The sequence below is a fragment of the Cimex lectularius genome, unplaced genomic scaffold (assembly GCF_000648675.2).
Source record: "Cimex lectularius strain Harlan isolate CLEC.00 unplaced genomic scaffold, Clec_2.1 scaffold33, whole genome shotgun sequence".
Lineage (NCBI taxonomy): Eukaryota > Metazoa > Arthropoda > Insecta > Hemiptera > Cimicidae > Cimex > Cimex lectularius.
In genome coordinates, this window is record NW_019392683.1 from 2213113 (window position 1) to 2238805 (window position 25693).

At 35.2% G+C, this 25693-nt stretch overlaps 1 protein-coding gene across 1 annotated transcript in view; it reads right to left on the reverse strand.

The window, feature by feature from the left end:
• Positions 1-53: 53 nt before the first annotated feature.
• LOC106662584 overlaps positions 54-25693 on the reverse strand; it is a 34055-nt gene continuing 8415 nt past the window's right edge. The window contains exons 2-7 of the mRNA XM_014386779.2: positions 23310-23463; positions 22990-23147; positions 5980-6136; positions 3375-3524; positions 3169-3315; positions 54-3099 (exon numbers count right to left, since the gene is read on the reverse strand). Of these exons, the coding sequence (XP_014242265.1) occupies positions 1976-3099; positions 3169-3315; positions 3375-3524; positions 5980-6136; positions 22990-23147; positions 23310-23463 (1890 nt within the window). The 3' untranslated portion in view covers positions 54-1975. The remainder of the gene's footprint in view (positions 3100-3168; positions 3316-3374; positions 3525-5979; positions 6137-22989; positions 23148-23309; positions 23464-25693) is intronic.

The following is a 25693-nucleotide window of genomic DNA, read 5'->3' on the forward strand; positions in this document are numbered from 1 at the left end:
GCTTGGGGAAATAAACATGTTGTAAAAAAATCAGGTTAAAGGAATACAGACTATAATCAACAATCATATATTTATCAACATAAAACATCTACACAGTTTTACATCTACAATCACTAACAATTAATGATTTGAGTTTTCGACAAGGGGTTCAGATGTCAAATGTGCAGTATTGACAGTCGTCAACAACTTAAGTTTTGTTCGTCCCTTGTGAAGAACTGTGCCAAGTAGATTGCATATTCATTAAGCAAACATTTAATATATCCAAAACGATGAAATCTTTCTTTAAAGATTTTTCATCCTGGTGTTTGCTATAAGATTGCACTGAAATTTGGATGGAGTATCGGCCGGAAATTTTTCATCACAATACACAACTACATCCAGGCAGACAAACATTTAACTAAAATTTTTGGCATGTAATGATAATTATAATGAATATTTTAATGAACTTTCATGTATATCATTTTTTTATTTAGGAATAATTTTTTGGTGTTGTGTATATCTCTTTTTTGTTCTTAAACAACCAAATTACAATACTTAGTAAAAAAATCTTTCATTTGTTAAGTTATATAAGGAAGACATTTCTAAATAACTAAATAGATTACAATTCACAAATACCAATAATAATCTATATAAAATGTGTTTTAAAAAAACCCTGGTTAACGTTATGTATATAGGTAAAATAAGAAAAAATGTATGACAATGACTTGAGTGACCTCTACATATTGTAACATTGGTAAATAATTTTCTTTCCCTGAAAACTATGTTTATTTATTATTGGACCTTAATTTATATCTTGTAAAAATGATTTAAAAATTTTTTACAAATTCTAGTCTAGCATCACTTAGTCTTTCTTTTTGTTATATATATATAAAATCTATTTACCTAGCAGGTACTGATCTACAAATCAGACTTTAGAATCAATGATTCCCCTTGTATCAAAGTTCTAATAATTGGCCACTCAATTTATATTAACAAATAATAAAACATTAATGCTAAAAACTACCTACAATGTTTCATTTTAGAAGAAAACATAAATGAGATCATAAAGGAAACAGTTAAATCACACATCTCATAGCTTTTTTCATTAGTCTTAACAAAAATATCATTTTTTTGTTGTTTTATATTAAAAACCTTGGGGCAATATATTTTTTAACAATTTTTTCTGGTCAATAGACTAAACAATCTCTTGACTACCTTGTTCTAGAAAACCTCTGACTTTAAAATGCCAGATATTTGCTTCTAAAAGGTACCATTTTTTAACGTCAATCCCAAATATTCTTGTTACTACAAGGAATTGACCTGTTGTAGATTCATTTATTTACGATTTAAATGAACACAATTTAATACTCTGGTTAGTTTTCTAGTCTCATCGAGGAAAAACATTACAATCTACAATCTCTAATAGGAGGAATTCTAAAAAGTGATCCCTTGCGTTTTTTAAGTTTAATTTTCCAGAAATATTTTTAAAAGGGTTTTCCCCAAGGTAAGGCCAAATATTTCACACCGGCCTTCTCTCATCAAGGTACCAATTAAGCGTTTGTTTAATATCTTTTAAATAATAATAAAATAACAATCTTTGGCTTTCATCACATTAATTTTTCTTAATTACCGATGTTTAAGAATGATGAAAATACAATATTTTATCTATTGGCCAAACAAACCACAAAAATTTAATTTGTATTAAAAATTATTCACTGTTTATGTCATTCTATGGCTATGTGAATATCTATTGAACATTATTTAGTGCTATCTGTATTACAAGTAATTTTTTATCTAATTATTTCTTCTTTGAAATTGATATAGTAAAACCAATTTACACAACTGGATTTTTAAAGATTACAAAATATTTTGATTGTCTGGCCAATTTAATGGACATTTAAAAACCTACAAGGAAAAGTTTTGAGCGTAACTATTTCTTCATCTTTCACAATAAGTTAATAATAAATTAGGCCTCTATTAATATTTTTAAAAAAAATTAATATACGGTTGGGTTCAATTGGAGTTTCCATATTGAAATAGGTCTTTTAAAGACAGTGACTTGACCCCGTTCTTTACCGCCGATGATGAATACACAAAATTTCGTTGTCTCTCTTTCTGTCCGTGTAGCGCTTGATGCTCTAACTCTTCTGTCTGTAGAAATATTCATCTGAGAATTGTAAGAGTTTAAGGCAAGAGGCAAGCTTTTAGGTGGTATGGGTTTCAATTCAATCATTTCTTGCCTGCTGTTACTTCTCCCCTGGGCATCTTCTAACACGCTATCTGGAGGACTGTTTAAAGTTTTGACATACTCGTTATCTGAGAGGATTTCCTTGATATCTGGTCCCATGTAGTTTGGATTGGAGAAACTATAAGGGCCCTCTTTGTTCTCTTTTTTGGTTTTTTCAAAATTGCAGCTTGACGATATTCGATTCATTGTCTCAATGCTTGCATAATCTGACGTTTCATCACAGTTTTCCTCTGGGGTAGTGAGGGGGTTGCCAAAACGGACAGAAGCTGATTTTGGAAATCCTTTTCTCGTCTTAGGCTGGAGTTGCTGATGGATGGAGAAAAAATCTTGTTTGGCCGTACTCGAAGGTGCTTCTTCATCATCCAGATATACTAATTTTGTGACCTCAACAGGTGTTAGTGTGCAAGATGCTAAGGAAGAAAAGTTAGGCACAGATATAGGATCTCTTGGAAGTGTAGGCTGCACACTGGTAGTTGGAGAAATCAAGGATTTTGCAATTATATGATGGCTCTGGGACTTTACCATTTCACCAACTAAGGAAGTTTCTGATATGCTTTCTGTACTGCTCAAAACGGAATAATTGCACTTTCCCGATTGCCCCAATCTGGTTAAGTTGATTTGTGAGAGTTTGGAGATTTCTTTGAGAATGCTGAGATTTGATGCTGTAGGAGTTGTGTTAGGCCTATGGTTGAGAGAACTTCTTGTTTTAACTTGGCGCTCTATTGAGCTGCCGCTCCTTACCCTTTTCGGTGAGCATTTACTGATACAATTGTTTCCTTGCAAAAGTAGTTCAGGGACTGTCAATGCTACGCTTTCAGATCTCGGTTGAGGTATCAAACCCTCCAAAGTCAGCTTCTCCCATGTTTCTGTTGCTGAAAGGTTTAAAGGGAAATTTTAATAAAACATTTGTATTATAATTATAATTATAATCTATATCTTACCAAAATGAAATCTCCACAACTCATTGTTTGCCTGACCTGCTCTCTCCCCGCCGAATATAAGCATAGAACTAAGTAGTTTGCACGTCGCATGACTGTGTAGGGAACCAGGTTGCACTTTGCACTTTACCTGAAGCCATAATTTCCTGACTGGAAAATTTAATAAAATTAAAACTAGAAAAAAAAGAAGATTTGTTTATACTCATCACCTGTGTCAAAACGCCATAGATCAGATCTCTCTTGAAGATCAGTCATACCACCGAATATCCAAATGGAACTGTCATGAATCACCATGCTGTGTTTGTGACGAGCAGGAGGAGAAACTCTTCCATTTGAGAGGAGATGCCAAGATTCAGTCTCTGAAAAAAAATTAAAGCCATTGTAAAATTTTACAAACTTAAAGAAACCAGACAGCATCTCACGATTTCTGAATAATTATCGATTAACGGTCGCTAATCACCACACACTTAAAGAAACCTTTTATTATTTTTGAAAATTAATAATCCTAAAACATATTTATTAATATGCTTTGTTCAAGCAAAAGGGTCAGGTTATAATTTTATTGTACATCTCTGTACATATAAATTTTCAATAATGAGGCACAATTATACTGAAAATGCTTTTTCATTTGCAGCTGTTTGGTTGATATTTAGACATAGATTTCATTAGGAAAGTACTAAGTATTACTAAATTTATGCATTACTTAAATGGTAATCAAAGAAAAGATTTGGTTACTTCGTGAAGCTTTGGAGGAATATATAAGCTTCATCAGGACTTTGAAACATTTATTGACAATTTACAAGATTAACAAATATAAACATCTACCAATGAATTGTACATCTTATTCCTCTAAGAATCGTTTGAAACATTAACTTTCAGTACTGTTAATAGATGTTAATATTTGTTAACCCTGTGAATTATCTATAATATAAGTCCTGATGAAAGGGGATTCCTTGTAAGCTTGACAAAGAAACTAGCATGATTTCTTTCTTTTTTCAAATTGGGCATGTCGCTGATTTTTTGTTTTTGATTGTTGACTTGTCTTTTTCATCAATTACACGAGATAGTTTCAATAAAATAGTAAGTTTAGACAATTATTGCAAAACAGCCAAGTTCGTAGACCAGTAGAATACAGCTCATTTCTAAGGACCTCACTCTTAAAACTTTAAAGGAGATAATTTATTATATGTGTAATAAACTATTCTGAAGCAGTAAACATTTATTTATAATAATTATTATATTGAACTTTCACCCAAAGGGTTGTGCTGACCCTCGGGTCTACGCCTAAAGGGAGTTCATCTACCCCATGTAGGCCACGAGTATCCCCCTTAAGCCAGAAATCCAGGAGATCCCAGAAATCCCAACCAACAAGAAAAAGCTCCAATGAGTGCATTTGACAGCTAATATCAGCCCCCAGCGTATGCAAAATATAAAGTAGCCTAAAACTAACTAACTTCTAAAATACAATCACAAATAAATACAATCACAAATAAATACAATCACACCTGCATACATTGCACTCATTCTGAATAGACAGGCGAGTATTTTTATAAATATTATGCCATCTTCCCTAAGCACACACACTACTAGAAAGACAATAGTGACACTATATTTCTTTCACCATCTGCCCACCACACACACACTAATGGCTCACACAGCACCCAAAAAAAGGGAAAAAATAACCACAAAATAAAACTGATCTATATATAATTTAAAAAATACCAGGTCTTCCAAAAAGCAAAACAGGTCACCCAGAAACCCCCTATTGGGCCAGAGAACCATTCTTAAATTCAACAATACACCTACACACTCTCTGTAAGGAGCTAAGGGACGACAAGCTTCTGTCAACCATTCTCTGCATAAGGAGTACCTGTGTGGGCTTTGGCCATTGAAATTTTATGTCTAATGAGAACATTAAACAATTTTAATTATATGTCTGATTATTAATTGGATTCTCATTAACAACCCATTAAATTAAATTGTCAGTAGGTGTATTTCAAATTATTTGATACCAAAGCCTGAATATACAATATTGGGCTATAAAGCCAAACCAAAAATTATTAAATTATTTATTGGTCTATTGACCAAATTACTTCTTTCAATTAATTAATCTTTTTATGTAAGGTTTTGGTTGAAAAATGGCAAAAAGGAGGGAAAATTCGAAAGGTTGAGATGGGGAGTTGGTGTCCGAGTGGATCAAGTGGTAGAGCAGCGGCGTATTTAGCGTGGGTTCGAATCCCACTCGTGGCACTAGCTTTTTCATTTCAACCAAAAGCTTACATAAAAAGATTAATTAATTGACAGAAAATTTATTTTTCTCGGCAACCTTTCCAAACCTTTCTAAGCCCTGCTGTCATAAAAGTTTTCCTGTACAGTATAACCAGCGCGCCGTTAATTTTGCACTGTAAGCCTAGATTACATGGTACTTTAAACATTAAATTATTGGCTTATGTCTTTATTAACATGTATTTTCAATTCAGAAATAAGTACAATCTATGGCCCTTTATTATGATCACATGATTCACGATAGATTACTTGATGCCGTAGATGATCCTAATCGAACCCATTATTTCAAGGGAAAGTCTTAGAATTAGATCATTTTGCAATTTCATCACTCTCGCGTAAGTATAAATTTAATGCCTCGATGAAGAACATGAACATTTACCAAATAAGTTCATTTTTTAAACTGTATAATAGTTAACAAATAAGAATAATACAAAGGGTACATTGAACATTTTTCGAGAAAGTATGTTCATCTTCGACCCTGGAAAATGGCAATAAAAAAAATAAGTAACACGAGCGTTTATTGCTTACCAAAATGGAAGACCCACAATTCGTTGCACGACCCTTTCAGATCGCGATACCCTCCGTAAATAACCATCGTGGACCTGTGCACTAGGGCGGAATGGCCCCTTCTACCTTTAGGTACAGTCGCCCCCTTGCCACCTCGGACTTTTCTCCAGTTGTTGTTCTGGAAAATAAAAACATATATCAAGTTTCGACAGGCGATTACAAACACTCTTGTAACTTTCTGTAATCTAGCTTAGTTTACAAACAATATTCTCAGACCGACTAATATCTCTAAGTCGATATATCGGTTCTTAATGGAACCGGGGTTTTCTTATAATTAAAAAAATCTTTTATCACGTTTGCTCAAAATCAATTAAAGTGCTCTGTTTTGAACTAAAAGTTTCTTAATATATATGTGGGAGGTTTATGGGCCGACAAATAACTGATGAGTTCATCGCCGGCCATTTCTTTGTTTTTACTTCTTTTTTTTTTCTTTTTTTTTCTGGTTTCTACCTCACTTTTTCAACTGTCAGATAGAAACAAAAATACATACAAACTACAGACAGACGTACACATCCGACAACCGGTAGCACCGCAATCGTCGGGGACTCCGCCCATCAAACCGAGTGGTACACGCGACACTCAGCAGGACACCAGGACTTTTATTTGCGAGTCCAGGAGGGGTACGAACGGGTACTATGCGCCTCCAATAGCCTCTAATACCCAACTCCGACTTTCCACCTTCACGAAGCTTATGCGGGTGTACCCTGTTAACTAACAAACGGAAAGAGGGGTATGGAGGGACAGGAGCTGGACCTGACACCTCCTAATCCTAAACCCAACACCTACCCCTCTTCCCACCCCACANTTAACCTAGCGTACGAAAAAGACACAGGGAACCAAATTGCAGCAATAACAGTCAATGACTTGATGCTTCTGAGAAGAAGGATTGAGTCTATTGACTAAACTAGGGAACTGGGAAGGCACAATAAGCCAGAAGGCTGCAGTGCCCGGAGAGAACAAACCCCGCTTCCTAGTATCCTTTTCTACCATACCATACCATACCATACCAGGAGCTTCATCCGAAACCACAAAACCATGGCACCCCGCCGTGGAAAACACGGTTGCGAGCCAAGCCATGGCACTATCTCAGACTATGTCGGAGTCAGGCGTCGGCAGCATTGTCCTACGATACCGGTTTCCCATCACCATCCGATACAAACATGTAAATCCGGTCACATTCACTCTTTCGTAGTATTCGATATTCCTCGAGGCGAGGTCGAACCAACTCCATTTTCTCTAATAACTTACTTTTGCTCTCAAGAAGTCACACCCTCACCTCAGCGTATTCGATATACCTCCGATTAAAAAAAAACCTTCCTTTCACGCTAATAAATTACATTCATTTCAATAAATTAACTCAAACACAACACAGACACTACACAAACCACATGTACATTTAAAAATCCCAATAACCCTAACGTATATGTATCACTCCCGTGCCCCAAGACTACCAAAAGTCCGATGATTTGCCAAAATTGTCTAAATACGTCAAGCCATCTACGATAGAAAAGGTGCCCGTGCGTTATTCTTGTATGACCTATGTTGTCTTCTTCCTGACTAATTAACGTTTGTTAAAAGGTTACTAGGTTATCTATTATCAACATAATATCATATTTAATATGTTTCAGGTCTTGTAAGAGCTTTCAACCAGTGGGTAGCTAAAACTGAAGTTCCTTTGTTCTCAAAATCAAAATTCTTACCGACTCATTAATTTTCTTATTCAATAATTAACGTTGGTATATTTTAACTGACATACAACTACTATAAATTAACTTAAGGTCATATATTATCAATATCTCACCCCATTTATTATATGATAATAAGGATCGAAGTCACGATAGCTCATGTGGTAGAGCAGCGGCGTATTTAGCCGAAGGTCGACGGTTCGAATCCCGCTCTAGCTTTTTCATTTCAACCAATATTTCACATAAAGATTAATTAATTGAAAGAAGTTATTTGGTCAATCGGACCACGAAATATTTATTATATATAAAACAACCACTCCGCTGAGTTTACACATTGAAAATTATATTTATCACCTATCAGAAACTTATTTATTTTTACTGTTTTGAGGTATACATTTTACTTTCTAATACGAGAAACAGTTAAATATAAAATTTTCTTGTATTTAACAAGTGAGAAACACGCACACGTGAGAAAAAAGGCAACAAATGATTTTTGGGCAATCTGCCACCGACCGGACCATTTGTAAGGTGAAAATCCGCCCACCTCGGTACGAAAGGAAAGTGAATTCGTTCTTCACCAAAGAAACAATTTGAATAGAAATTCACCTTTAAAAAAACTTTAATCCAGTTGATAAGAGTTACTGAGTGTCGGCCGTCTATGAACCCTAAACCCGAAATCTTCACCCTCCAGGCGACCAAAGGGGTCGTTCCCCTTTCGTACAGAGTGGTTTATGATATAATATCCACCCCCAACGAAAACGACACCGGCGGAATTTCATTTAAATGAGGCCTCGGGCATGTGCCGCCAGTTCAAATCGACAGGGGCGGCAGGCATTTTCGAAATTGAGGAACAGGGGAATGACCATTTAAATGCACCCCTTCCGTTAAACGGAGCGTGACTTGAAATTGAAATAAACAGAGAATTTTGGAAGATAAACATTGAAAAATTAATTCCTGCAATTATTTTACAGAGGCGGTACTAACGAGCTCTATGAAGTTTACTGCCCTTTTCTTTCATGACAAGCAATTGCTTATTGATCAGTGACACGCGAGAAAGCATGAAAAAGTATCATGACTATCTCTTAAAAAAGAAAGTGGATAAAAACCATCTACTATATTTAAACAAACTCCTTCTAGTTATAGTAATTGTCTGTTTATAACAAAGAAAAGAAATAGGGGTGTTAGTCGGTCAGACGATCATAAGTCTCCAGTTCTCAAATGGTTTGATATAAATTATACAAAAGCAAAATTTCGTAATTAACTAAATAAATATACCAAGAACAAACACCGAAGAAAATAAGATATTAACCAACAACATAGACCTAAATCATCCTACTCCCCTGTAAAGGTTAATGGTGTTATTTAAATTGATTAAAATAAAATTAAGTATCATTTTAATAATTTAGTATGACTTTTTGTTATTGATAAGTACAGTGTTTTTAAAATGTAAATAAAATAAAAACCTTACAAACACAACGTCTTTCATTTTACTTATGCGTCCTGCATGTAGAGAAAGGTTGCCCGATTTCTCTCAGTTAATTGAAGGGTGTCATTCCTTGGCTCTATATAGAGAGCGAGCAGGATGCCACCCGGTATGAGAATTATGTTTGAGCACAGCAGCGAGGCCGATATTTGGAGGAAACAGGTATTAAAATTGTACATAGTACTGGGCATATATCTCGTTTTGTGTTTTCTTTTGTGAACATTGATAGTAAATGTATTTATGAGAGTGAATGTGTAAAATGACAGTTGGTGAAATATTGAGTATCCCATCGACCCTCGATCAGACTGGTTATATTGTGTGTTAACGGACGGATTGGTATATAAACATAAAATCATGTATATAAGAATGAATGAGAATGCCTAGGGATAAAAACTGCATGAGGTGGGGTCTGAAATGACTTAGTTGTTGATAGCCCCTCGAGCCTAACTTCGGTGACTGGGCGGGTAAATCAAAGTATGACTCCTGGAAAATGTATACGCACTTATTAATATAGATAGAAAATATAAATAGAGAAATTAGAACTAGATAGAGGGATAGTTCCCTAGTTCAGTGCAATCCACTCAATCCTTCTTCTCAGAAATATTAGATCATTGACCGTTGTTGTTACAATTTCATCCCTAGGTTTTTTCTATATGCTAGGTTATTCTCCATTCAACCCTTGCTTCGCATCCGAAGATGATATGCGTGGCTGTTTCTCCCTCGTAATTACAGTTCTGCGATGGTATGTCCATGTTATGTACTTGTTTTCTCAGATGCTAGTGACCTGTTAATAATCCTACCACTCCTCCTCTACACTGAGAGACAGACTTGAGTTTACCAGTCTTGGTGAGGGCTGTTTGAGCATAAGTTTATCCGTTTCAACTTTTGTTGTATTTGGATTCATTCGGTGATGGAGGAGTCTGTATTTGTTTTTGTTATCCCAAGTATAGATTCCGGGCCTAAATATAATCTTGCACATCCTCCTCTGTCCAATGTGTCTGCTTTTTCGTTACCTACAATTCCGTTGTGCCCGGGCACCCAAGATATCATCAGGTTGTAGTGTTTCCCCAGGTTTTGGAAATTTTGGATGCAATCACATACTAATTTTTATATTATTTTTTTACACGGTAATGCTTTAATAGCTGCTTGGCTATCAGGTCTTATAAGAATTTTTTGTCAGTGTAACCTCTTTTAAGATTTTCTAAGTCACAAGCATTGATGACATGTATTTTTGCTTGAAAGACCGAAATGTATTTCCCCTTGGAGTTTGACTGCTTATATTTTGGGCTTGTACAGAAAACACCCGATCCGGTTACTTTGTGTGTTTGGGGCTATCTGCATAGCATGTCATTGTATCTGATGCTCTCCTGAGTTCTTCCTCTCCTTTAGAGAGAGGGAAGAAAAAAGAAATAGAGAGAAAAAGTAAAAGAGACAGGGTGAGTAAGAGGGAGAGAGGTGAAAGATGGTAAAGAATATAGAAAGAGGAGTGAAAGGAGGATGAGTTAAAATAATGTATATATTTGTCCAAATGTTAGTCTTACTAACAAATCATTCTTCCGAACTTTGTATGTTTTATCTTCAATGAAAAAAATAGGATAAAACGTACAAAACTTGCCGTTGGAAAACTTCGATTGGACGGGTGATGAATCGTTTTCACGTGATTGATGAGGACAAATATCGGTTAACCGGTTCCACAGTCCATGATTTCATTTCGCCCATTATTGATGCGGTCGGGCAACGGATAAAACCGTCGGACGGTTCATCCTGAACAGAAAATAATATCGTCCCAAATAGTCTTTTCAGAGCTGTCACAATATTTTGTGCTTTGCTTTTATTATTTTGTTAAAAATGTAAATTAAAGACTTTGAAGAAAATTAATTTCAGAAATGTTCCTTCCTGTCATTGTTCTTCTAGGGGATGAGAAGCGTTGCAAGCAACCAGCTTTCCACTTAGTTAGCAGAACCTCAAATGTGTTTCATTCCTGCTCTAAAAGGACCGTAAATTAACAATTTACTTTCGGGGATAACAAGGATCCCGGACCCCTTTTATAAATCCCTCTTTACACTATGAACTGCTGTAATTTTACTCTACTTTAATTTATACGCCTTCAGCGGTCGGCCAATTTGGCCGATGTTAGTCGTTCCATTAGTAGTAAATGTGAAAAATATGAGAAGATATTGAAGATTATGTGGTTTTATATCAAAAAATTAAGCGATATCGTACAACATTTTAACATTAATTCATTTACTTTTTAGTGGTCAATTGACCAAGTTACGTCTTTCAATTAATTATTCTTTCCATGTAAGGTCTTGGTTGAGGTAAAAAAGTCAGCGTCAAGAGAGGGATTCGAACCCTCGTCCTTAGGCTAAATACGCCGCTACTCTACCACTTGAGCTGTCGTGAATTCGATCCTCTCGGACACCATCTCTCCATCTCAACCTACAACCGTTCGAACCTTCCCTCTTTTTGCCATTTTCAAGGAATGTTCGAACAGTTGTAGGTTGAGATGGAGAGTTGGTGACCCAGAGGATCGAAGTCACGATAGCTCAAGTGGTATAGCAGCAGCGTATTTAGCCGAAGGTCGTGGGTTCGAATCCCGCTTGTGACACTGACTTTTTTATCTCAACCAAAACCTTAATTAATTAATTTTAACATTAGTTGAAAACTTAGTTTGTTATGCTTAAATGTAGTTAATTATTATGAATTTAATATAGTCTATTTATTTCTACCTTCAGCTGGGTTTAATTTAACGTATAAGCCGTGAATTGTGCATGTTGAATCAAACATACAGCTGTCAGGTGTAGAGAATGTTAATTATTCAAATGCCTAGGCTCAAGAAGTTTAAAACGATTTGCATGTATATTGTAAAGGGAATTTTGCTCATGAATTCTATATAGATGAATGGTAAATGTAGGAAGGAATTACCTAAAATACAAAATTTAAACTGTTTGTTTAAAGATTTGATTTGTTTCGATGGGACTTAAACAAGTTGCTGGATTGGTCAAAAAAACGCATCGGTGATTTCATTGGGCTAATATGATATTAGTGATGTAGGCTTGGATGCTTTGTGGATCAGGGGATGAGGGTGGGTCGCCATGGTGACCTACTATCCGACCTGGAAACGTTGTCTCCACGGGTTACCATTGATTCCTTCCTTCCTACTTCTTCGCTGGTGCTTTTTTTCCAGCCGCAGGGTGACTTCTTTTTCCAGCTAGTCGTTTCAGAGTGTCGAAAAGCGAAAACCCTACTTAAGGGAGGACGGGGCGATGTTTACAAAGTGTCGGCCTGGCCTCGTTCCGGCCTAACAAACCGAAACGCAACTCCTCTGGGCTTAATTGCAACTTTTAGTCACGTTACGGTGGGACCCTACGACATTAATGTTGACAAAAAAAATCACACCATAAAAAGCCATGAGCTATAGGAAAAGGTTAAATACACTGACAGGCAAAAAATTCCAACCACTTGTAATAAAACCGTATTTATATATTAATCAATGTTTCGCGTTTAGTAAGGCTCAGTAATTGAGTCTTTTTGTAAAAAAGTTTTTAAAAAAGTAAATTGCTAAGGAAAATTAAAAAATGACGGACAGATAAAATTTGTTTTAATTTTGTCTTAGATTTTTAATTAACATTTCAATATCGCGTATTTCCACCTTGCCTTAAAACATCTCTTAGACGCCTCGTCATACTTTCTACGAGTCTGGAAATATCTCTTTGCTGGAGGTTAGCCCATTCTTTACGGAGGGTACTTTAAAGATCGTGGAATGTATCAGGAGTTGATGGACGTGCTCTTTTTCGTCTTTTGAGGTTATCCCATAAATGTTCGATGGGGTTCAAGTTTGGAGAACGGGCTGGCCAGGCTAAGACCCTGATGTTATGCTGTTGAAGGTACGTTGGTACTATGCGCGCGACATGTGGACGGGCATTATCGTGCATTAGAATAGGATTTTAGCTGATTTCATCGAGGATAGGCAACGCATGATGTTCCAAAATGTCATTCACATAGCGAGCGGCCGTCAAAGACTCTCCACGAAAAACAGCCAACTCTGTGCGACTGTCCATTGAAATTCCCCCCAACACCATCACTGAGCTCCGCTGAAAATGGCTCTGGGAAAAATCACAGGCTTCGTACTTTTCATTTCACCTTCTTCACACTCTTTCACGCCCATCTGTAAAAAGTACAACAGACCAATCATCTTCCTTAGGCTAATGGCTATATCGATATCGGCTATATTATATATATCTCGAGCAAAGCGAGCCCTGCAACCGTGTTCTGGTCAAATCCGGTCCTCTTACAGGGCGAAAAGCCATCAGTCCATACTGATTTAATCTTCTTTTAGCAGTGCGTTAAGAAATTTGGACACCTCGAACTTCCTGGAGCTGATGAATCGCTTGAACAACAGTAAGGTGTCGTCAAAAACATCAAAGAACTGCGCAACTCTTGCATTAATGAAGATTGGTAAATTCTATTTTTTATTCCATTTACGTTTTCCTAGTCAATTGACCAAGTTGCTCCTTTCAATCAATTCATTATTCTTTCTAAGGTCTTGGTTGAGATAAAAAAGTCAGTGTCATGAGCGGGATTCGAACCCACGACCTTAGGCTAAATTCGCCGTTACTCTACCACTTGAGCTATCGTGACTTCGATCCTCTCGGTCACCAACTCTCCATCTCAACCTGCTAATTTTTTTTTTTTTTTAATTTCCAACAAATTTGGTTGAAATTGTTGATCATGTTTATAAAGTTCAATCTTAAAGTAATAATCTTAGCTCGTTTTAGCTTGGAGTTTTGCGACGTCGTATTCCAGTTAGCGGGTAATTGCATTGGCTGGGTTAGGTTAGGTAGAGTTAGGATTTAGGAAGGGTTAGGGTTAGATTACATTTGCATGATTCAATGTTTTTCAGACAAGAGGAGAAAATATGCTAGTGTGAAGCCCATTTTATACTCTTAAAGTATCAACCCTCCCGATTCGGCCAAAACAAGGTGTACGCTCGTGAACCTTAAAATAAGCAAGATAAACGCAAAATATTAGTTTAAAAAACAGGGACAGACAAAATGAAAATAAGAAATAATACGTCTGATGACAAATAAATTCATAGGTAGGTAGATCGATAAATAAATAGATCTCAAACAAGTAGGCAGGTAAATAGACTAAATAGTGAGAATGAAAGAAAAATGATAATTAAAGGGATGTACAAAACATGTTCAGACAATGATAAGTAGTAGTTGGTACTGATTTTGCCTACTATGATAGATAGAAGTAGGTAGAGAGAGTTAGGAAGGTAGATAGTTCAATAGCTATTTATATACAATACATAAACCCCGAATATATTTTTGCCCACTTTATACTATTACAAACAATTTTCACTTTTCAGAACCAGTTATTTTTCTAATATAGCATATATGCTATAGTAATTCCCAGGGAGCAATATTAAGATTAGTAAGTTTATCAACTCAACTATAAATTTATGTACACATGAAGAGATAGCCTGAGAAGTAGGTAGGTAGCTAAATACCTAGTGTTAATAATCATTATGAAGATGAAGTGGTTAAGAAATGAATACAGCGAGAATAGGTCTACGGGACTTTTATACAACTTAACGTAGAAACGTAAGTGAGAGAGAAAGAAAAGCAGTCAGGGTGAAAGAGGAAATAGATAGAAAAGTAGGTAGATAGAGAGGGAGAGAGAGGAGGGAGAGAGAAAGAGAGAAAGTGAGAGAGTGAGTGAGTGAGTGAGTGAGTGAGTGAGTGAGTGAGTGAGTGAGAGAGAGAGAATACAGACGAAAGATAGAAAAATAGAAGTGAGAGAGAGAGAGAGAGCGAGAGAGAGAGAGATCAGACGAAAGATAGAAAAATAGAAGTGAGTGAGAGAGAGAGAGAGAGAGAGAGAGAGAGAGAGATGGCGGGCGAAAGATAGAAAAATAGAAGTGAGAGAGAGAGCGAGAGAGAGAGATCAGACGAAAGATAGAAAAATGTAAGTGAGAAAGAGAGTGAGAGAGACAGATTACAGACGAAAGATAGAAATCATAAGTGCGAGAGGGAGAGAGAGATTATAGACGAAAGATAGAAAAATAGAAGTGAGATAGAGAGAGAGAGAGAGAGAGCGAGTGAATGAGAGTGAGAGAGCGAGAGATTTCAGAAGAAAGATGGAAAAATAGAAGTGAGAGAGAGAACTTGAAAGATTAAACAATTAATTATAATTGTAATTTACAACCTTTTTTGATATGCTCGTTATTTTCAAAATAAATAAACCTTTTTACGAACAAAAAAGTCAGATCTGTGCAGAGAGCCTCTTACAAACAGTAAATCCAATTGTTTTGATCAGTGAACAATGTAATAAACGTAACATGTTTAGGGGACCCCTTACAAAGCAGTGTTTTTTACAACTGATTTTAACATTTTTTTATGATTCATAGTAACATTCCGTTTAGTTACGATAATTCAAATAATTTTGTTTGTGATAATTAGTAAATACATTTCAAAGGGGTTTAATATTAATTGAAAGTAACATTCAAAAACAAGATTAACAAAACCTTTGCATAACTTTGATATTGATATATCCTTCGTTATACTTTAGAAACGGATAAAGCTGTTCAACGATCGAGGAAACGACTCTCTCTTACAATGTAGAAAAATAAGAGATTTATAAGGGTTATATATAATAAACAGAATGTTTTCGAGACCCTTTTATAAATACACGTTTAGACCCCAGGGGCTGTGACCGGCCAAAATATTGGTCATACATCAACGCTCAACTTTACGACAATTCTACCCTAGTCTAATCCGATATTTCTTGAAGATATTGAACCAATATTTTTATGGAAATACTTGTTTACATCGGTCAAAGATACAGTCAATATTTGTTTTTTTAATTGTTTTTTTGTTATCGATTGCAATATTTCAGAGGACCATTGCTAATATGTACAATTCAATGCGTAAAACTTAATCTTCAACTTCAAGAACTTCATACTGCAAACTAATTATTTTTTACTCTTATGAAAGCCAACTCTTGGCGCTTTTACAAGCGAGAAAACGTAACAGACTAATTTTTGTTTCAAATAAAAGAGCTAAAAAATTGCTTTGTTTATTAATTTAATATGATAATATGTAATAATTATTATATACATTTTTCAATCAAGTCAAATAAGTTTACTTTTTTCACATATCGAATTGAACTGTTGATAACTTCCCTGAGTCCATCAGATTTTGCTTAAATGAAAACCATCGATACATAGACCCAGTAACATGTGTTGTCAGATTTGTAGACGAGCCACCACCAATTTTTTGTTTCCTTTTTATCATTAGCTGTCGGCTTTGTGTATTGAGATGGCATGTTTAACCTCATGTGAACCTTGCTCGTTGAGACTAGTTTTCATATTAGCCTTTTGATTTTTGGTACGAGGGTAGCAACAGCAGGGGGTCAACCTTCGGATGTCGGTGTTATGAAAAAAATCCATGTCCCATTATGTCGGGTTCTGTCTTTTAATTTTATTTTACTTAAAATTAAAAATTGAAGAAAAAAATATTACTTATTGTTGTAAGGATTCCTGTCTAGGCCTTACGTACAGAAACATTATTGATCTTACCGGACACAATAGGACATGGTGATGATCAGTGGATTACCAAAACGTTTTGTCTAAGAGGGTTGAAACACAATTGACTGATGGATACGTTATTGGCCCGAATTTGTAGGGTGTAGGAACAGAATGAACACAAATTGTTTCATCCCTCTGAGGGTGCTTCAACCAGTGTTGACACTGGGGAACCCACGGGTCTAAAATTGAACATAGGTTGGTAGATACTCCCCTTGCTCGGGTGCTAGGGAGGAATATCTCTATTAATTAGAACCCTCTTCTCTCTTAGGAGGGGACCCAGATGGTACACTTCCTGGGGAGAGGTCCCCGGAGGGCATTATTACCAATAAGATCGTATTAGGAGTCCATTCTATTCCATAAGCGCGCTTCACAATTTAAAAGTGTGTATCATTAACTTTTAGTTTAAATAAGTTTATTAATTTTTTTTAGAGAAGGTGAAAGTGTTTGTCGGATTTATTTAATATTGATATCTTTCATATTTTAAATGGAAAATTATTAATAGAAATTCACTATAGCTACATTGAACTCTCACATACTGAGAAATAGTAGATTGCTCGATAAATTAAGTGGGGTTAAGGAAGCTGGAAATTTTTTCAAACCACCCCTTCACCCCCTGGGATTATTTGGGTGAACCACAATTATTTTAACCCCCAGAACAAATAGTACGATGCACCCTAGTGGAGGCAATTTGATTTTTATCTAATCCAGTCGAGGGAGTTTCTGATAACCCCCTCGTCGCGTAAAGTGAAGCCCCAAGAGACGAATATGGCATTCTCCTCGGGTCGATACGGAAGACGGATTTGCATCTTGGCTGAATATCACCCGACTTATAAGCAGAATATTGGAACATTTCGAGACTTGTTTATAAAACCGTGTTTTTCTTGTGGAACACAAAATTTGTAGATTTTTTAAAATCTTAATTCACTCTTCCACAGTCGGACTATACTTTTTTTCCTTTTTATCAACTTCAAAAACAATCTTTTTTTTCTACAGGTTGTAGAATAGTCTTTTTCTAGGAGTGATTTAGTAGCTTCACTGGAATGGGCATGATCGAAGAAATGAAGGTTTTGTCTAGAAATAAATGTTCTCTTCTTATAACGTATAGGTTTGTTAATTAATCAGATAACTAGAGATAAAGATCTGTTAATTATTTGAAAAAACATTGGGTGATGAACCTGTAGTTTGGTCGTTTTCGTTCTCGTCCCAAATCTGACAGACCAATTTTATAAATGTTCTCTTCTTATAACATATAAATCTGTTAATTAATCAGATAAATAGAGATAAAATATGTTGCTTGTGTGAAAAACACTGGGTGATCAGTCTGAAGTTTGGCCATTTTCGTTCTCGTTCCAAATCTGACAGATCAATTTTATAAATCATCTGAAAACAGAGGGCGATTTTCAGAAACAACCAAAACGTAAGTCAAAATACAAATTGGATCAAATTCAGACATTCAAATCCGATCTATGAGAAGAAGGAATGACCTGGTAAGAGTCGAAGGGTTGGAAGATAACGAGTACTTCCGATGCGATTGGGCACTGTTTCTTCCCCCAGGATTATGTGAGGATTACCAAGTTCACGTACACCCTTCGCTCTTGCCCCGGGGAGTTGGACAATCCGATTAGCTTACTTTTGGTTGACTACCTGTTGTCCAGACTAAATCTGAGGTCAAAGCTTTGTCAAGTTCGACTGATAAGTATCGAGAAAATTGTTAAATGTTTTGAATGATTTAATTGTTCGCATTTGTTCTAATTTTCACCATCTTGTATAATTTTGCTCAAGCCAGGTAACACCCTGGCTGTATATTTTTTCTGTAATTAATAGGATCCAGATAAGTAGAAACCCTTTTAATATCTCGAGCAGAATTATTGATTGAAGAAAATTCGGTACAATAAGAAAATGTTGGGCCTTGATGAATCATATAAAACTTTTTCGGTTATGATCACAATCCACCCTCAGGGTACTTAACGCGGTATTGTGAGGGGCTCCCCTCAACATATTTTGTTTATTACATTGCTAAATTATCAAAAGAAATTGATTTACAGTTTGTTAGAGCCCCTCTGAACATATGTGCGTTTACTTTTGTTTTAAAAACAAGCTTATTTATAATGAAAACACCGTTTAAAATGCATCAATTGTTACAAATAATACCTTTACATAGGAGGACAGTTGCGTAAATATTTAGTTTTGTTTTTAAAATTATTTAAAAGTAACGTTTCAAATTTTGAAGAAATGTTGTTGATAATAAATTCTCGAAATATATAAAGAAAGATTGGTAAGTAAGAATACAGGAATATAAATAGAAAAACTATAAAATAGACAAGTAAATAGATTTAGGTGTTTAGATAAATACATTGGCATATAAATAAATAGATTGGGAGAAAAGTCCAGAGAAAAATAATAGATATTCATGAAGATAGGTACCAAAGTAAATAGATAAATAGAAAAGTACAGACATGGGGATAAAACGATAGATAGTAAGGTAGAGAAATAAAGAGGCAGATAAATAGAGGAATATATATATTCCTACAAACTAGCTAACTAGGTAGATGGATAGAAAGATACGGAGACAGATAAGCAGATAATAATTAGATATTATTGAAAAGAAAGTTGGTAGAAAAATGAAAATCATGCTCGCTAGCTACATAGATAAAAAGTTCGGTAAGATAATTAGCAAAATTAGTAGATAGGAAGAATAATAGATAGATTAAGGGTAGTAGGTATATCGGTATATGGCAAAGGAAGAATGTACAGAAATAAACGGAAATATAGATACCCATGTAGGCAGGTAGAGAAATAAGAAAATAAGAAGATATGAATTAGAAATAAATAGATAAGAAGGTAAGGTAGGAATAAGTGAAGGTAGATAGTTCAAAAGATAGATAGAAAGGAAAGTAGTCAGGTCACAACCTTGCTAACTAGCAATAGATAGATAAGAAAATAGGTAAAAAGGAAGAGAGACAAATAGGCAGGAAGAACTATCAAAAATTAACTAATAGGTAGATATATAAACAGAAAATTAGATAAGCAGGTAGAGAGATAAATAGGCAGATGGATAGGAAGGTAGGTAGAAAATTCAAAATCTAGGTATTGATAGACAGATAGATAGAGTAGGTAGAGAGATATGTACAGAGGTAGAGAGATATATAGGCAGATATATAAATAGGATGATTAGGATGATACACAGGGAGGTAGGTAGAAAGAGGAAAAGCTAGCTAACTAGCAAGAGAGGAAGTTAAATAGATAGATACTTATACAGAACTAAAAAGATAGCTAGATAGTAGGTAGATGGATCAAAAACTACCAACTAGCTAGATATATAGAAAGATAGGTAAGAAGATAAGAGGATAGATAGAGAGAACAATTAGTAGGTATGTGTTGTTAAGTAATCAGCCTTATCTTCTCTATTCCTTTTATTGTAAAACCATCGTCATTACACCTAACAACTTTTCGAGTGTTTAGTCTAACTCCTTGAGTGGAATTAAGCTAGGAAGATAAATAGATAAAATGAAAAATAGATGGATAAATTGATAGGTGTAATAAATCAGTCGGTAGGTGGATAATATCTAGTAATCAATAGTAAACTCTAGATATTTTAGTGATTATAATAAATAAATATAACCAGTGATTAGGAAATAAAAACAGCGAGAAAACACAGACCAAGGTTATTTTTAATTAAATTAATTTATTAGTTTTAATATTTCTCCCACAAACGTTTTGCCAGTTTTTTATCCATAACAAATTGAGGAATTGTTTTTGGTAGTTTGTTTATTTATTAAAATATGAACCAAATCAGGCTTGTCGCCGTTTTTAAACGCCTGCAGATCAAAAGAAAAGGTCGTACCTTTTAAATTAATTAAGGCGTTTAACAAATAGCAATGTCGTGTTTCGATGTTATCATGTCTTCAATATTTGTTTTATCAATGTTTCAAAATTTAAACGCGTTTTGGTAAAGTTCGCCTTTAACACGCAACACTTACAAAAATTTCCTCTCAATGTATTAATTATTCATCTCAGAACCTTTCCCTCCTCACTCTCGACCAGCACTTTAATTTTAATAGAAGCATTCGGATGATAAATAGCTAACGAGTGGGCTGTAAGCTTAGACGATCAAAGCGAAACCTCACGGGGCCGCACGGTGACAGTAAGTGATACATATAGCTTTCTCGGGTTCTCGCCTCCCATATACCAACGCCCTTCCACCTTACATTTCTGATGAAACTCTCCAATCATTGCCTCCAAATCCGTCAAGCTATCAAGCTCCCCTACTTCAAATTTATTCCGATCCTTAAGGAGGGTGGGCAAGTTTTTTTTTCAGGAAAGTATATAAACATTCTGTAAATAAATATAATTCAATGTTTTTACCTACTAGTCTTCTAAAATTGTGCAAATAGGTTCAAACGTTGTTAACAACAAGAAGTAAATTTTTTAGAAGATAGAGAATATACGATTGACACCACATTTGTCCTCAAATTGATCTAAAATGTTACTTGTATAAAAAAAAATTGTTTAGTCGTTACATGTAGTATTACCGTACTCGATCATTGAATACTGTTTCAAAAATTGATTTCTACTTGATTTTTAGATTTGTGCAACTTTATCCTTAATTAATCTTTTTACATAAGGTTTTGGTCGAAATGAAAAAGTTAGTGTCACGAGCGGGATTCGAACACACGACCTTCGGCATTATCCTTAATTTCGTTGTTTAGTATAAAAAAAAACATCCTATACAGGGTGTTCGGCCACTCGAGTTACAAACTTTGTCAGTAGATTCTACATTCAAAATGGAACCAAAAAATCCTAATTAACTATTGTCCGATTCTCCAAGGTTTTGGAGTTAATCCTCTTTTTTTCTGATTTTTTAAGATTTCACGACCTTGCTTCAAATGAACAATTATAATTTCAAAACTAAAAGGTTTTGGACAAATCCGTTCATACCATTGAAAACTACGTTAAATTTCCAATAATATCAATACTTGTAAACTTTGGTGAAATAAGCGTTTTAGTATCCAGGATTTTGAGAAATAGTTTTTGTTTAAGTTAAGCTTTTCAATTATGGTGATTCTAAACTACTATTTCCAAACCTAGAGACCAGCAAATTTCAGAAAACGTACTCCATTTAATATCCTTTTTAGTAGTGTAATTGCTTTTTTAATTACTTTTTCAAAGATGAAGATATTGATGAAGGAAAGGTAAAAGCCGTGATTGGCGTATCGGTAAAGTGGAAAGATTTAAAAAAAGAGAGAATTTGAATGAATTTATTAAACTTTTTTTTCATTTGGGTTTGAAATCGAAATAGTACAAGAATTTACTTATTCACCAGCAAGACTGCAATTTTGAATAAAGGATTATTGTATTATTATTCCCCGGAATATAAGTTTTAAGATTCAAAACGTTTTTAGTTCATTCATTCAAAATTTCCTTAAGTTTTTTTTTATTATTCCACCTTTTTTTCCTTTCCTTCATCAATTTCTTCAGCTTTGAAACAAGTAATTAAATCACTAAAAACTATATTAAATGGAGTACGTTTTCTGAAATTTGCTGGTCTCAGGTTCGGAAATAGTAGTTTAGAATCACCATAGTTGAAATACTTGACTTTAAAAAAAATATTTTTCAAAGTTCTGGCTACTAAAACGCTTATTTCACCAACGTTTACAAGTTTAGTATTGATATTATTGGAAATTTAATTACTTTTCAATGGTATCAATATTTAATTAAGTTTTCAATGGTATCAATGGATTTGTCCAAGACCTTTTAGTTTTAGAGTTGTCATTGTTTATTTGAAGCAAGGTCGTGAAATCTTAAAAAATCGGAACAAGGAGAATAACTTCGAAACTGTTGAGATTCGGACCATAGTTAATTGGGACTTTTTGGTTCCTTGAGTGTAGAATAGAGCAAAGTTTGTAACACGAGTGGCCGAACACCCAGTATAAACAAAGAATGATGATACTCTAGTGTTTAAAAGGCAGCAGGTCTCAGAGGATAAATTGAATTGTTTTCAGATTAAAACTATTTAATTTTGATAGTCCTGATGTTTGGTCTTAATCTTAAAATAATTGGCAGGATAAATAAATCATCATATAATTATTATTAATCAAAACCCGATTTTTTCTAGTTCTTTTTTTGTCTATTTATGTTTACACAATTTGTTTATTGTCACTTTAGACTGGATATATTACTGCATACTGTAAACATTGAATTGTATTTACCTTGACATTGTAGACCCAAAGAGGAGCTTCGTTGCAAGCTGAAAATCCGACTTCTCCTCCGAAAACGTAAATGGAATCCTTGTAAGCCACCGCCGTATGCTCTTGGAGATTTGGAGGCTTATCCCCGCTTGGGTCGAGCTGTTCCCAAATCCCATCACCTTTGGACACAAACACTTGTCTTTCAGCACATGACAAACATAAGAAGAAGAATAAAACAACAAGGGGTTGAAACGTTGAAGATTATTCTACAAAGCTTCACTGTTGACGTTGATGAAATCATAAACTCTGACTGATTTTGAAACATATTTATGTATACTTACTCAATGAATATCTCCAAAGGTCTTTCAGGGGAATGTTTCCATTTCGCCCAGCAATGAGGTAGAGGTGGTTGCCGTAGAGTGTCACGCTGTGTTTCGATCTAGAACAAGGGATTTTTCCATTTCCGTCATTTTTCGGTGTGACCGGAGTCCACATCTGAAAAAGCAAAGGGCCCAAATGTGTTATTTGAAAGCCTAATTTGTAGAATGAACGTTTTACAAAACGCCACCCCCAGGGGAGTACTAATTTGATTGGAAGCATAGGTTCCCCCGGGGCTTGGGTTGCCGGGGGTAGTTTAATCAAGAGTCAATCCACCGCCATCGATGCGATATTACACGGGGATGGTTTTAATTTTTAAACTGGGTTATTCGGAGCCTGAAGATCGTATGGTATTCCAATAATATCAGATGTCAATAACAACCGGCAATATTTGGCTCCTTGCCTACTTTAAACACCTAGTCAAGTCACAAACCACGAGGGTTTTTCAAAAAACCATAAAGCTTCCTTGTATCCTGGATTATGAGCCCATAAGTTAAAGGATTATAGTGACTGTAGCAAATTTCTTTCACCTTCAGAGAATAGGCAGACCAAAATGATAGGAAACGAATAAATTACAGGTTCATCATCCCCCAGATCACGCGGAAGGATCTCACAATTTTTACTCTATACTGTATTAAATAATGTGAGAGGAATAAAACAATAATAGTGTGACATTTTGATAGTTTTGTTTGAATTTATTGACAAACTAATTTTTTTTTCGCCCAAGGTTTTTACATTTAATATTTTTGTAGATTCAATCAGATGAGGTCAAGATATTTTGTAACTTAGAGGTTTTTGAGGTTCTTAAGAATAATATTATCTCAAGATGAAGGTTTGAAAGGTTCACAAACGGAAAAAGATTTTTTACTTTAAGCCAAGTTGCAGGCAAGGCTTGGCAGACTAATGGCTTAATAATGGTTTTACGAGTGGCGTTTAGGGAAAAACCAGGCTTTAAAAACAATGTTCAACAAGTTGTTAATATTCATCCGAACTGGGAGCCGATGCTCGCCCGGAAACGAAGCTGAACATCCCTAAAAGCTGAACTGCAGCAATTACCGAGATGAAAGTCACCAAGATTAAGACGTTCGGATGGAAGGGGGACTAAGGAATTAAGTTAGAACTGATTAAATAATTAAGCGCTGAGTAATATTCAACGCGACCCTCTGGTTGTGGGTTGATTAAAATTCGTGAACAATACAATTCTATTATAAAAGAGACGGTAATATATTTGAGGATTGCATGTTGTTTAATGCACTGGATCATTCACTCTTCCCCTATTCAATATCGCCGGTCGGCCTGGTGGGAGCCGCGAACGAGCTTGCTCACAATAAAGCTCTCGTTTGAAAAATAGGTTGTCGAAATAAATTGTACGGTCGACAGATTTTATATCGACACAAGCGCTAATTTTCTATTCACAGTGAAATTGCTTTGGGTGAACAAAATCTCAAATAAAAGGTTTCCTCTTCATTTGTACATGGGAAATGAAATGGGACTATCGACATTTAGGCAGGGAAAGAGTTAATTTCGAAAATGACGAGGAATGCGTAAAAAACCTACCAGATTCAAAAGAATATAAGGCAGCCAAAATATTTAGATTATGGCCCGTGGCATCTACAATCTCCATTCTTCCACTACGGCCTAAAAGATTGTGGAATTGGCCATCTTTCGTACCCCAGAAAGTACCTTTAACGTATGTAAGCACTTTCTGGGATTCCTCTTCACTATTTTCTCTAGTCGTTAGTGCCGCCTTTCCGAGTGTACTAATTCCGGGCTAATGCTTTGCAGTCATATTAATATATTTTGGTGCCTCTGCTGTTTCATAGCGTATATTTGTTTTCTGGTTGAGATTTTGAGGAATTTGATTGATTTGCACTGGTGGATTAATCCAGTTTGGTCTTTTCTTTCTCAATCTGTTATTCGGTTCCGTTTTTGGCATGCTTTGGGCCGAACCAAGGGTGTGAACTGCTCTTGTTTTTGCTATTTTGTCAGCCTATTATTTGCCTTCAATCCCATCGTGTGCATCCACATAGACCTGATTGTCCTGTTACTTGATTTCGTTTTACCATTACTTGCGTATAGCTAGGCATTCCTAAACCAGCTTTTAGACGGAGTTCTACTGCATAAATCTCTTCATGGAATATTGATGGGCTAGAGGTTTCGCTATATAAAAATTTGGGCCTTTGTTTCCTGCTTCAACTACATGTTCTATTTGAGATCCATCTGTATACAGATAGGCCGCTAGAAACTAGAAGTTTCATGGATTTTATTTATATTTATCTTAATCTATCTAGATCTAGATCTATTTATATTTAATTTTGACAGACATTTTTGTAGCCATTTCTTTTAT